The sequence below is a fragment of the Phoxinus phoxinus genome (assembly GCF_949152265.1).
Source record: "Phoxinus phoxinus genome assembly, chromosome: 25".
Taxonomy (NCBI): domain Eukaryota; kingdom Metazoa; phylum Chordata; class Actinopteri; order Cypriniformes; family Leuciscidae; genus Phoxinus; species Phoxinus phoxinus.
This window is the reverse complement of record NC_136900.1, coordinates 7239709-7251951: the sequence shown is the minus strand read 5'-3', so window position 1 is coordinate 7251951 and position 12243 is coordinate 7239709. Positions and strand designations below refer to the sequence as shown.

At 38.1% G+C, this 12243-nt stretch overlaps 2 protein-coding genes across 2 annotated transcripts; one reads left to right on the top strand and one right to left on the bottom strand.

Annotated features, from left to right (window-relative positions):
- Positions 1–322: 322 nt before the first annotated feature.
- On the top strand, positions 323–9139 carry calml4b (calmodulin-like 4b). Its single transcript, XM_079604007.1, has 6 exons — positions 323–341; positions 547–615; positions 711–741; positions 2036–2176; positions 3440–3628; positions 8505–9139. The coding sequence occupies exons 2-6, from the start codon at positions 613–615 to the stop codon at positions 8624–8626; spliced, it is 486 nt and encodes a 161-aa protein (XP_079460133.1). The 5' UTR covers positions 323–341; positions 547–612; the 3' UTR covers positions 8627–9139.
- Positions 9140–10036: 897 nt separating this feature from the next.
- rxfp3.3b (relaxin family peptide receptor 3.3b) lies at positions 10037–11926 on the bottom strand. The gene has a single exon (XM_079604006.1). It carries the CDS (start codon positions 11836–11838, stop codon positions 10621–10623), a length of 1218 nt encoding a protein of 405 aa, XP_079460132.1. The 5' UTR covers positions 11839–11926; the 3' UTR covers positions 10037–10620.
- Between the last annotated feature and the right edge of the window lie 317 nt (positions 11927–12243).

The window sequence follows — 12243 nt, the reverse complement described above, 5'->3', positions numbered from 1 at the left end:
TCAGAAGACTTTAAATACAAAATAATCAACTTGGTAAGTGATTTGGTTAATTACATCTGTGTTGTCTTGCCTTAAGTATTATTTTGGTAAAAAAAATGAATAATAATACTTAATAAAACTTTATATTTTTGAATATAGTACGATGTGGACTAATAGGGTAGAATGGACGTATCCTCTTCTTAAATAGTGACAGTACGCCTATATTAAGAAATTCTAACTTTGTAAATTTTCAATGTATATTTTAAATATTAGCTTTTATTATTTTAATATTAAATATTCAGCTGAAGAACGTCAACCGTTGACGCCATGTCACGTGATACCCGTTTCTTTCTTCGTCGCTGGTTAGTCTTATCATTGTTTTTGGAGACCTATCCTAACGTGACTGAATGGGATAATATACATTGGATTTTACTAGTTTAAATGATTCTATGTTTTAGCATACATATGTTTTCGATCATCAGACTTAATAAATAAATCATAATTCCTGATGAGAGTTGAATGCGGCTCGTTTTCTACATAGACAGTATATGGTTTTCTATGCGCTAGAGCGCCGCCTGCAGGAATTAACGTTACTCACATTAGCAGTAAACTAAAGCAGAGCTGCACATCGACATGGTGAGTTTAGCATCTGTTCTTTGCGTATTATTTCCATGTAAAAAAAAAAGTTTACGTTTTAAAGTATACTTGACTAATTCTGTCATTAATTGCAGGCGAAATTCCTCAGTCAAGATCAAATTAACGGTAAGTAGACCGAGGCTAAAGATTTTCTCTCTCAAGACTACAAATCCTTTCTTACAGACACTGTTTGCTTATAATCTGATTAGTCAGAAACATTCGGTTTTATATTTTTAACACAAGCCAAAAATACGTTAACATAGAAATGTAGCCACTTTTACACTAACTCTTTATAACAGCTTTCATTAACGTGTACACAGTACTGTATATAGCCTAACAACAAAAATCTTTAACATTATTTTTTTAAAATCAATTTAACACATCCTTGCTGAATAAAAGTATTAATTAATTCTTTTTTAAAAGAAAGAAAAACATTACTGACCCCAAACGACTAATATTACAAAATATTTATATTTTAAATTAATGCTGTTCTTTTTGTAACGTTTTTTCATAAAAAAAATCCTTTAAAAAAGTATCACAGGTTATAAACTGTTTCCAACATTGATAATAAATCATAATTTTAGAGTGATTTCTGAAGGATCATGTGACACTGAAGACTGGAGTAATGATGCTGAAAATTCAGCTTTGCATCACAGAAATAAATTACATTTTAACATAGAGAAAGACATTATTTTACATTGTAATAATTCACATATTTCAGTTTTTTCCCCTGTATTTTTGATCAAATAAATGCAGGCTTAATGAGCAGAAGAGTCTTTCAAAACATAAAAAATAGTGATGTTTCCAAACTTTTGACTGGTACTGTATATATATGACATCTGCTAAACATTATAATGTTTATTCCAGTTATAATATGAGTCTTTGATGCAGAAGCTTTTCAACAGATTTTATTCTTCCACTGCAGACAAAGTGGCATTTGTTGTGTTCATTTCACTTCAACGGGCCGATTACTGCAGGACAAGCACAGTGTATCCTCTGATGCGTAAACTGAGAGAGAGAGCTGAACATGGGACTCCACAAAATATGAGGATAAAAGCAAGAACATAACCGGCTGATAATGCATGATTTACACCGTAAACACAAAGATATGAACTGCAACGAGATCTTGAACGCTCCTGTCTGGCGTTGATTCACTCGTCCACCTGCTGTTGTTGATAATGCTGTAATCTTGATTCCCTCTTAAACTGGTTGTCTCAGTTTATGCCAGAACAAATCCTTCATTTGGGATTAAAGAGATTCTTTGCCAAACTGTATCCAATCCTTATAAAACATAAACATTCGTATCTGTCATTTGGATACATTTTAAACTAGAACATCTTCTAAGGTAACTTGGTTTAGGGGTGCTTTGGTTGTGTTTCAAATGTTTGCACTATATTAATATGTTTTTGTCTTCCTTCAGAGTACAAAGAGTGTTTTTCGCTGTACGACCAGAAGCGCACTGGTAAAATGAAGACGCAGGATCTGCTGACGGTCATGAGATCTCTGGGCCTATGTCCGACCCTGCCAGAACTCGACAGACACTTACTGACCTATGAAATCGGTACAGTATATACAGTACAGTCAAACCAAAATATATCCAGACTCCTTCCATATTTCTCACATTATCACAGTTTATTTGCTGTAGTTTAGAAAACGGTAATAAAATATGAGCAGAACTCAGTTGATATTTGACTGGTTTTGTCCGTCCTTCTGTTAGACTGTCTCACACATGACTTATGTTGGATATCTGTCAGCTGTTAAATTTAACTACACAATTAGATAATACCAGTTTAGCTCAACCAGTTACCAAGCAATGCTTCATTGTGTTCAGTCTGTGTGTAAAAAGAGCATTAGCAATTAAAGAAAAAACACTTCAGCAAAACATGATCAGGTCAAAATTACATATTTCCTTGAAAAAAAATCTTCAAAATAAATCTTGAATGTAACTCGACACCCTTGCCTCATTTAGTATACGCGGTTCTATGAATATGCAAATGAGCCCCGCCTCCACTCACTCAGCTCAGAGATCCACTGGTTGAAGATCACACGTTGATCTGATTGGTTACAAGGTAGTTTGTGACGTCAGAAACACCAGCGATTTCAAACCGTGTTTTTGAGACTGTCTTTGGTTCACTGCAGTTTTAAGCAGAAAATACTCAGCAATGCTGTCGACTTATGAATTTACACATGATTTGTCTTAAAGCGTATTAAAAACACCACATAGACACATAAACGACATTAAAAGCTGGATTTTCACCACAGGGGGACTTTAAGTTAAAAATCAGTGGAGAAAATGAATGAGATTTTATTGTTTGAGTCAAGGTGGCTCATTGAACACGATCACTGACGACTCTGAACATTAAACCGAGAGACTGGAAGTATTTGAACGTCCAAACAAATGACTCACACCAGTGTTAAGTTATCGGATAGATGTCCTCCTAAACGTCCAGTCCCCAGGTAAAGTCAACAGTGTAAACTTTGCTTACTAAGTAAAATAAACTGGAAATCAGTAGGAGTACGTGTATGAAACTCAACAATAACAATCGCGGACTTCAGGGCCCAGTACATCCAGATAAGGACAGTGAACGCAGAACGATGGTTTATAGAGTCTCACAGACGACAAACAACACATCCAGAGTGATTTTTATTGGAAAGGAGAGACGTATGAACTGACATCACATGATGAAATGCTTGACAAATGTGTTGAAATCTGTACTAAATATAAACCTGGCGGATTGAATTTGACTCTCGGCCTGTCAGACGTGATCAAGCGGCTTCCGCATCCGAAGCTTTTTGGCAAAGTGTTTGACTCTGTCTGTCCTAGATAAGAGCGGCGAGTTGGACTTCTCCACGTTTCTCAGCGTGATGCACGCGCAGATCCGGCGGGAAAGCCCTCGGGACGAGATCCTGCGGGCCGTGAGGCTGATGGACACGGAGAAGCGAGGCTACATCACGGCGCCGGAGCTCAGGCACAGACTGACGGGCTTTGGAGAACAACTCACAGATCAAGAAGGTATGATACGTTCAAGTCCTCCTGCACTGTAAACTGTGATCAGTTGACTAAACTTAAAAAAAGTGCACTTCAACTTAACTTAAAATAAACTGAACTTAAAAACTTCAACTTAACTTAAAATATGCAAAAAAAAACTTCACGCGTAATTGAAAAAATTAAGTTATGTGGACTAGTCAACTTGACATATTTAAGTTATATCAAGCTGACAGGTCCACATAACTTAATTTTTTCAATTATGTGTGAAGTTTATTTACTTATCATTTTAAAGGGGGGGGTAAAATACTTAGTTTCAGTCAATCTCATGTTAATCTTGAGTACCTATAGAGTAATAGTGCCGTCCTTAATATCTCCAAAAAGTCTTTAGTTTCATCATATGTATAAAATAAAAATACAGCTTTCCGATTCTAACCGGAAAAAGCCGAGGTCCTTGATTCTGGGCGTGGGCGGAGCTATAGAGTCAAGCGGGAGCGCCCGGGAACGTTTGCTTATTATCGATCGTGGTGCGGTAGGCCATATTACTATATATATATATAGTATTTGGTTTGCAAATCCAGCGACGACCTGGGTCTTGTTAATAAAACATTCGTCACTGAAATGACCAGAACACAAAACCGCACTTTCCACACTCCTTTGCTGTCCCGGAAATACAAACTGCATCCACTGTTCCAGTAACACTGGGTTCTTTGGGAAGCTGAACAAGGTAAACTTTCCCTCACATCCCAAAACACACTTTTTTGGAGACATTCTTGACATCAACCATTCCTATTTAGCGCTGCTGCTGATGATTTCCGGTAGTAGCGCGTCGATGCATAGATATTATATAGAGATATATGATGTCTATGCGTCGATGAGCGCGGTCTTTCTCTCCTCTGGTCGACGTGTGCGTGAACGCGCTTTTCCGAGAGCAATGCTCATATAAGGAGTTCCACTCTGGTCTACGTCATTAGATCTACGATAGAAAAAAACCAGCCGAAACGTGTTGCAATCCGGAAGTATGATTTTCAGCACATAAATTCTCTGTTATTCGTTCAAAATAACTTTTCAAACTTTGGCCATTATTAGCATGAGAATCCATCTCTTTAACACTGTAAACAACTCTGAATACATGAAACACCATTGTACCCCCCCCTTTAAGGTAACGGATTTCCTCACTTTTTTTAACTTAACTTTAAAATTGTAAGCATTCAATTTTTATATTTCATTTTAAAATAAACTTCATTCATAATTGAAAAAAATTAAGTTATGTGGACTTGTCAGCTTGACATAACTTTTTTTTTTTCAATTACGCACAAAGTTTATTTTTGCAAAGTTAAGCTGAAGGTCACTTTTTTTAAGTTAAGTCAACTGATAACTTTTTACAGTGTGGGAAGGTCATATTTATGAGTTGGGAAGTCGTGTGTGTTCTTCCCTCGGGTCATTTTGACCAGAAAACTATTAGTGATTCATCAGAGAGGTCCAAGATCCTAGGACTTTTGTCACACTTGAACCACGAATACACACACACAAAAGTTTGTTTTGCTATACTTGTGAGGACATTCCATAGGCGTAATGGTTTTTATACTGTACAAACTGCATAATCTCTCCCAGTGTTTCCTCTAGGATTTTTTCCAGCTGTGGTGGCAGGCCCATTTCCCCAGGGGGAGGGGGCGCCGCTCATGAGTGTTATTCCCATGGGCCACGCCCCCTTGCCCCAGGTGTTTAAATATCGATATCGATTCAGATGTTCCGATTCGATTTCAATTCGCAAGCTCTCAATTCGATTCAATTTCGATTCTCGATTCCACTCAATGAATATACTGTAGATTTAACACAAAACCTATATTTATAAAAAAGAACAGTGAACATAAGTTTACGAGTGGTTAATTAATAAAAAGAAATTAACAGCCAGAATATTAAACTCTTATTATTTTAGGTACACTTGGGTACATTAAAACAGCATATATCAAATGCATACAATGAATAGACAGGATTTTGATGCAAGATGAAAAATCGATTATTGAAAAAGTCAGAAGTGTCTCATGCCTTGATCAAACAGGATCAGGTTATTTTATGTTTAAGATAAAACAAACATAAAATCTCACAGCATTAGAGTAACATGGAGGCTGCAAGCCTATGAAGTGTAGGAAAACTAATACTGGCTTTTGGGTGATATATAAATAAATATGGGGAAAAAAAATCGATTCATAGCCTTTGAGAATCGATATTGAATTAACCACAATTTAAAAAACGATTAATCGAAAAATAGTTTTTCTAGTTATAATATGAAAGGTTCCAATTTACAGCGGCAATGCGATTATGCGCATCCCGTGCGCCGAATGATGCACTTGAAGCAACTCGAAGTCACAGCGTGCAGGCAGCGCTTCACATTGAAAAGTGTTAGCAGAGTACACAGACAACACACAAAATACTGTTTCACAACTACCAGTCTCTCTGACTGGCACACTTTATTTAAAAGCACAAAGCGAAGAGATATTTGATGCTTACTGTATTATATCTATGCAACAGTTTATTTAGCCTTTTCTTTTAACAGTTTTACATTTCAGTTACAGTGCGCATGAAGAACAATTCGAATTCAGAGTGCTCAGTGCTGTAATCTAACAGAACTAACGCAATAAACTCCAGTAACAGTAAGATAAAGTAATTTTATGCAAACCATAGACCTTTATCTACAAATAAAGTATAATAATGTGAACATTGATCTTGGAGAGTGTCATCGTGTTACTCGTAACCGAAGGTGACGCGATGTTTGAGTTCTGAATGGAGAATGACTGAGGAGAGATGAGTTTTCATTAACTTTAACTTAACGACTTCAATATTATTTTTTACCTCACATTATGCTATCGAATGACTTTTAGAAGTCTTGGAATATAGTGCACGAAATGGTGCTTTACAATGTTTTTTATGCCTTTAGTGGGGCTTAACAATAACACAATAGTATGCACAATATCGGAGCTCACTGAGAAGCTGCAGCCGTGGCGGGAGGATTTTTGGTGTGGCGGCCCACCACGGCTGAATGAATGTAGCGGAAACACTGCTCTCCCCTTACACTGCCCCTATCCCTACACCTACCCATCACACACACACACACCTTACACTGCCCCATCCCTAAACCTACCCATCACACACACACACACACACACCTTTAACTGCCCCATCCCTAAACCCATCACACACACACACACACACACACACACACACACAGCCCTATCCCTAAACCTGCCCATCTCACACACACACACACACACACACACACACCTTACACTGCCCCATCCCTAAACCTACCCATCACACACACACACACACACCTTTAACTGCCCCTATCCCTAAACCTACCCATCACACACACACACACACACACACACACCTTACACTGCCCCATCCCTAAACCTACCCATCACACACACACACACACACACACACACAAACACACACACACACAGCTTTAACTGCCCCATCCCTAAACCTACCCATCACACACACACACAAACACACACACACATAGCTTTAACTGCCCCATCCCTAAACCTACCCATCACACACACACACACACAGACACACACACACACACACACACACACACACACACACACACACACACACCTTTAACTGCCCCATGCCTAAACCTACCCATCACACACACACACACACACACCTTACACTGCCCCATCCCTAAACCTACCCATCAATCACACACACACACCTTTAACTGCCCCATCCCTAAACCTACCCATCACACACACACACCTTTTACTGCCCCATCCCTAAACCCACCCATCACACACACACACACAAAAGAAAGGATTCAAGGAGTTTTGTGGTTGAAATTTTAAAAAGTAACAAATCCTCCTCTCTCGTGTCAATTTGAGCCCCATTGGAATGCGAGGAATGCTTCAGTTCACGTAGAAAAACCTAAAAATGCTCAAAATTCAAACTAAAAATGCTAAAACTTTACCCAAAAATGATTTTATAACGTCTACATGTGTATCTGAATGCATACTGAAGAGAAACTGAATTTAGGACCCAGAGGAACAGCTCATTTGCTCCATATAGAGATATAAGCCCATCTACAGTCATGAAATATCATCTTATATTATTATTTTTCCTCAAGAGGTCTGCAAAGACACACAATGTAAGATATTCAGAGCTGAATTAAAAGGGTTATGCATGAAATTGTGAGTTATTTTGAATTTACGTTGAAAGAATGTCAGGAATGTGCATAAATGACTATGTATTTATTATTTATTGATCAAATCTAGTAATTCAAAGATAAATAAAAGAAAAAATTGCATCAAAAAATAGAAAACATATTATCAAAATGAAATAAAAAATGAAAGTATAATTTTAGGCCTTCGGGTCATTTTGACCCGCGAGGGAAAGATGTGTTACAGGATGACTCGTGACTTAACTTAAGGTTTGTGGAAAAAACCTTTTCACAATATTGTAATTTTGAATTTGGGGTTTTCATAAGCTGTAAGCCATAATCATCAAAATTATAACAAATAAAGGCTTGAAATATCTCACTTTGCATGTTATGAGTCTATATAATATATTAGTTTCACCTTTTAAGTTGAATTACTGAAATAAATGAACTTTTGAACCATATTCAAATTTTCGAGTTTCGCCATATGTGTAATGAAAATAAATAAATGTGTATTTTAGTTGTTTTCTTTCCTCTAATGTGAAAAAAGACTATTTTGGAAGCAAAATAGCCCAACATCTCAAAAATGAAAAACAAAACAAGTTGCAAATTCTGACTTTTTGTGTCAAATGCAACCATCCAGAACATATCAGCATAGAAATGACTTCTTTCATTCAGCCAAGCTAATGACTCATTATGCTAAGTTGGTGAAATATAATAAAGATTTTTATGCCGCAGTTGACGAGCTGCTGAGTGAAGCCGGCGTGGCGTGTGACGGACAGATCCACTACGCGGACTTTGCCAAGATGGTGACGTTTTTGACAGCAAAACACTCCACAACCCTGACCATATTTAACTGATAAACCTCCTGCCAAACCCATTCAATCATTAACTAACTGTGGGATTGTTTTGGAAGTGACCAGATGTGACTTTTTCTTACAAGTTGGTTTCTGGCTTCCCAGAAACTTCAGTATAGGATTTCAGATTATTAGTGATTATTAGAGTATTGTGTTTGAAATTGTGACCATAGTGCCCTCTTGTGTTTATAGAGAATATTTTACTTTGGCTGTGATGCATCACATTTCACACAACTGAAAATTTTATTTTTGTCTCAAGCGTCTGGTTGAAAAACAATAAATCTCTCTCTCTCTCTCTCTCTCTCTCTCGCTGTTAAAACATCTTTAAACAGTTTATTATAACCTATAAAAAGCAAGAGACTGTTGTTTTGTGAAGCAAACCATCTCTGCATGGTAAAGCTCATAAATTCCCTTTAATGTGTCTGTGTTGAGATAATAAACTAAAGCTTCGGTCCAGCGCAGTAGATTTGCCGTCAAATGTTAATTAGATGGAATAACAGTAAAAGTTAACTTTGCAATTGTGTTTATGAGGAAAACAAACATTGCTATGATAAGACAGGACTTTATTATGTCCTTCAAATGGACAACATAGTAACACTGTTTACATTCATTTCCGTCCGGACCCTCACCTTCACATGGTTGAGGTCACTGACACAGCTTTATTACACTTCAAATGAGCAATACATTTTAATTATTTCAGAATTTCCAGGCAATAAATTCAAACAGAGAAAAGGAGGTTGGAAAACAAGAAATGAATATTGTATTTCAAGTTGCTGCTTTAACGTCTGCTTCGTGTACAGTATGATCAACACAGTTTTACTTCAAACGTGAGTAAAAGTGGAAAAAAGGGGTTTGTCAAATAATTATATTAATTATAAATAAATATAATAAATCATGTATCTATATAGTTGTATCTTAATACAATTATTAAGATAAGCATTAGTAATTCAATCTACAACTTTTTAGTGTATTGTGTATTTGTGCAATAACATTTTACTCCAAACATGATTAAAAAGAAAAATATGAGGTTGCTCAAAAAATACATAATTTTAAGATATAATAACAACAATACATGTGTATGTATGTATATATATATATATATATATATATATATATATATATATATATGTAAATAAGCCTTTTCCCAAGAGTTTAGCATTTCAAATAATAATAAAATTCCAATATTCCTTACATATTATGAATTAAGAATTTTAAATGAGAAGAAAAAAATATATAAGCCTTAACAAAACATGTTGTATAAATCTTAATGGAACGAGGGAATGGAATATTTTATGTGATGCATACATTTAATAAAATAATATGAAAATATATTTAAGTTTAAGAATTAATAAAAAAAATGTATTAAGCTCTATTTTTTTTACTTTTATTCTTATTTTATTTTTTCTTAATTCATAATATGTAAGGATTATACAACACAATTTGATGGAATGTTAATTGAAATGTGTAAATCTTGAAAAAAGGCATATATGTATATATATGTATAAAGAATTGTTGTTGTATCTTAATACAATTACAAATTATTTTGATTACACTTTATTTTAAGGTGTCTTTGTTACACTGTAATTATACATGTAAGTACTGAGTAATAATAATGAACTACATGGGCTACTTATAGGGTTAGGATTAGGATGAGTTAATTGCACGTAATTATGCATCATTTGTAGTTATTTCTAACTACATGTAACAATGACACTGTAAAATTAAGTGTTACCATTATTTTATATAATTATATTATGATTACAATTTTGTATGCAACAATATCTTGCTCCAAACATGAGTAAAAGTGGAAATTATATATGCATAAAAAAATAAATGCAGTGCAGCATAAGCCCAATATTTTATTTCGATACTCTGTACATCCAGGTGTGCTTCACGCGCGCCTTTACGCGGAATAAAACCATAAGCGTTAAAAAAGCGGACAAATGTTTTAGTTCTTGACACAACAACGATATAATAAAAAAGAGATTTCCTCCAGTCTACCTCATAACAGCGCAGTCTGTGGACGGGAGCGCGTCTGTTTGCCCGTTCACCACCGATAACCGGTAATCCTCGGTCTCCATCACGTTCAGCGGAATCCCGGCCTGACTGTCGCGCGCCTTCGCGGTCCCGGAGAACGGGCGGATCTGGCAACTATTGGCGATCGCGGGAGACGAGATCCTCCAGAAGAAGTCCTTCAGCATCTTCCTGAACTCCCTGCGCATGAGACAGTACAGCACCGGGTTCAGACAGCTGTTCGAGTGCGCCAGGCAGATGGTGACCGGGAACACGTACGTGTGCAGCGCGTAGTAGATCTTATCCCATTGGATCACGTTAAACTTCACCAGGACTCCCCAGAAAGTGATGGCGTGGTTGGGAAGCCAGCAGATGAAGAACGAAAGGACTACGATCGTGACGGATTTGGTGACTTTAGACCTGCGTTTGGGGAGGTTGTTGTTCATGCTGCGTTGGCGGATGAGGCGGAGAAGGAGAATGTAACAAATGATGGTGATGAGCATCGGGATCACGAACGCAACTAAGATCTTCTGGAGGTGATAGAGAGCGTGCCCACGCTGGCCGTTTGGAAAGCGCGTTAGGCATAGTTTAACACCGTTGATTGTGTTCATCCCGGTGAATATCCCCGTGGGCACTGAGGCCACCGTAGCCAGGAGCCATAAAAGCGCGCTTACAAGTTTAACCGAGCAACGCGTGTTGCGCGTTCGGTCCTTAAGCGCGGACGCAACGGACCAGTACCGCGTAACGCTCATAGCAGTGAGAAAAAACGCGCTCGCGTACACGTTCATCACGGTCACCGTGACCACTACTTTACACATTGCGTGTCCGAACGGCCAGGTGAAGTCCAGCGCCGTGTCCACCGCCCAGAAGGGCAGCGTGAGGACGAACTGGAAGTCCGTGACCGCGAGGTTCATGATGAAGTAGTTAATTGTGGATTTCTTCCTCCCCTGGCGGACTCTCATAAGGAAGAAGACTAGTAGATTCCCCACTAGACCCACCGCGCACACCACCGAGTACACGATGGAGATCATAACGCGGAGCCCGAGGGACCCGTCCGCGGACACGTCGATGTCCTCCAGGTTGTTGATTAGGTTCGGGTCGGTTCCGGAGCCGTTAAAGGAGCTCTGGTTCAGGTATTCCGCCATCATGTCCTGCTCGGCGTCAGGTGCCTGGTGTAGCCCGGGGTTGTGGAGGGCTTGCATCACGATAACGGGTGAGGAGTGCGCGCAACGATCACACACACCAGAGACTCCCGCGCCATGACGGAGCTCTCACGGTGCGCGGTGCCGCTGCTAGTGCAGATACGCGCGCGCGGGGTTATTAAACCTGCGCCGCATGAAGCCACGCCCACATTGGGCGGGGTCACGAAGAGCCACGCCCCCCTTCGCACCAGGTTTGACTTATTTTACTTATAGGGTGAATTCAGTTTGATTGGGACACTTTTTCCCCAGTCATCTCAATGGCAAAAAGTGTTCCAATCAACCTAAATTCACCCCTAAATACAGTCAAATTTATTAAGACACTTTCTCACATTATCACAGTTTATTCGCTATTGTTTAGAAAATGGTGATTATATGACAAGAGTTATCAAATCAGTTGATATTTGA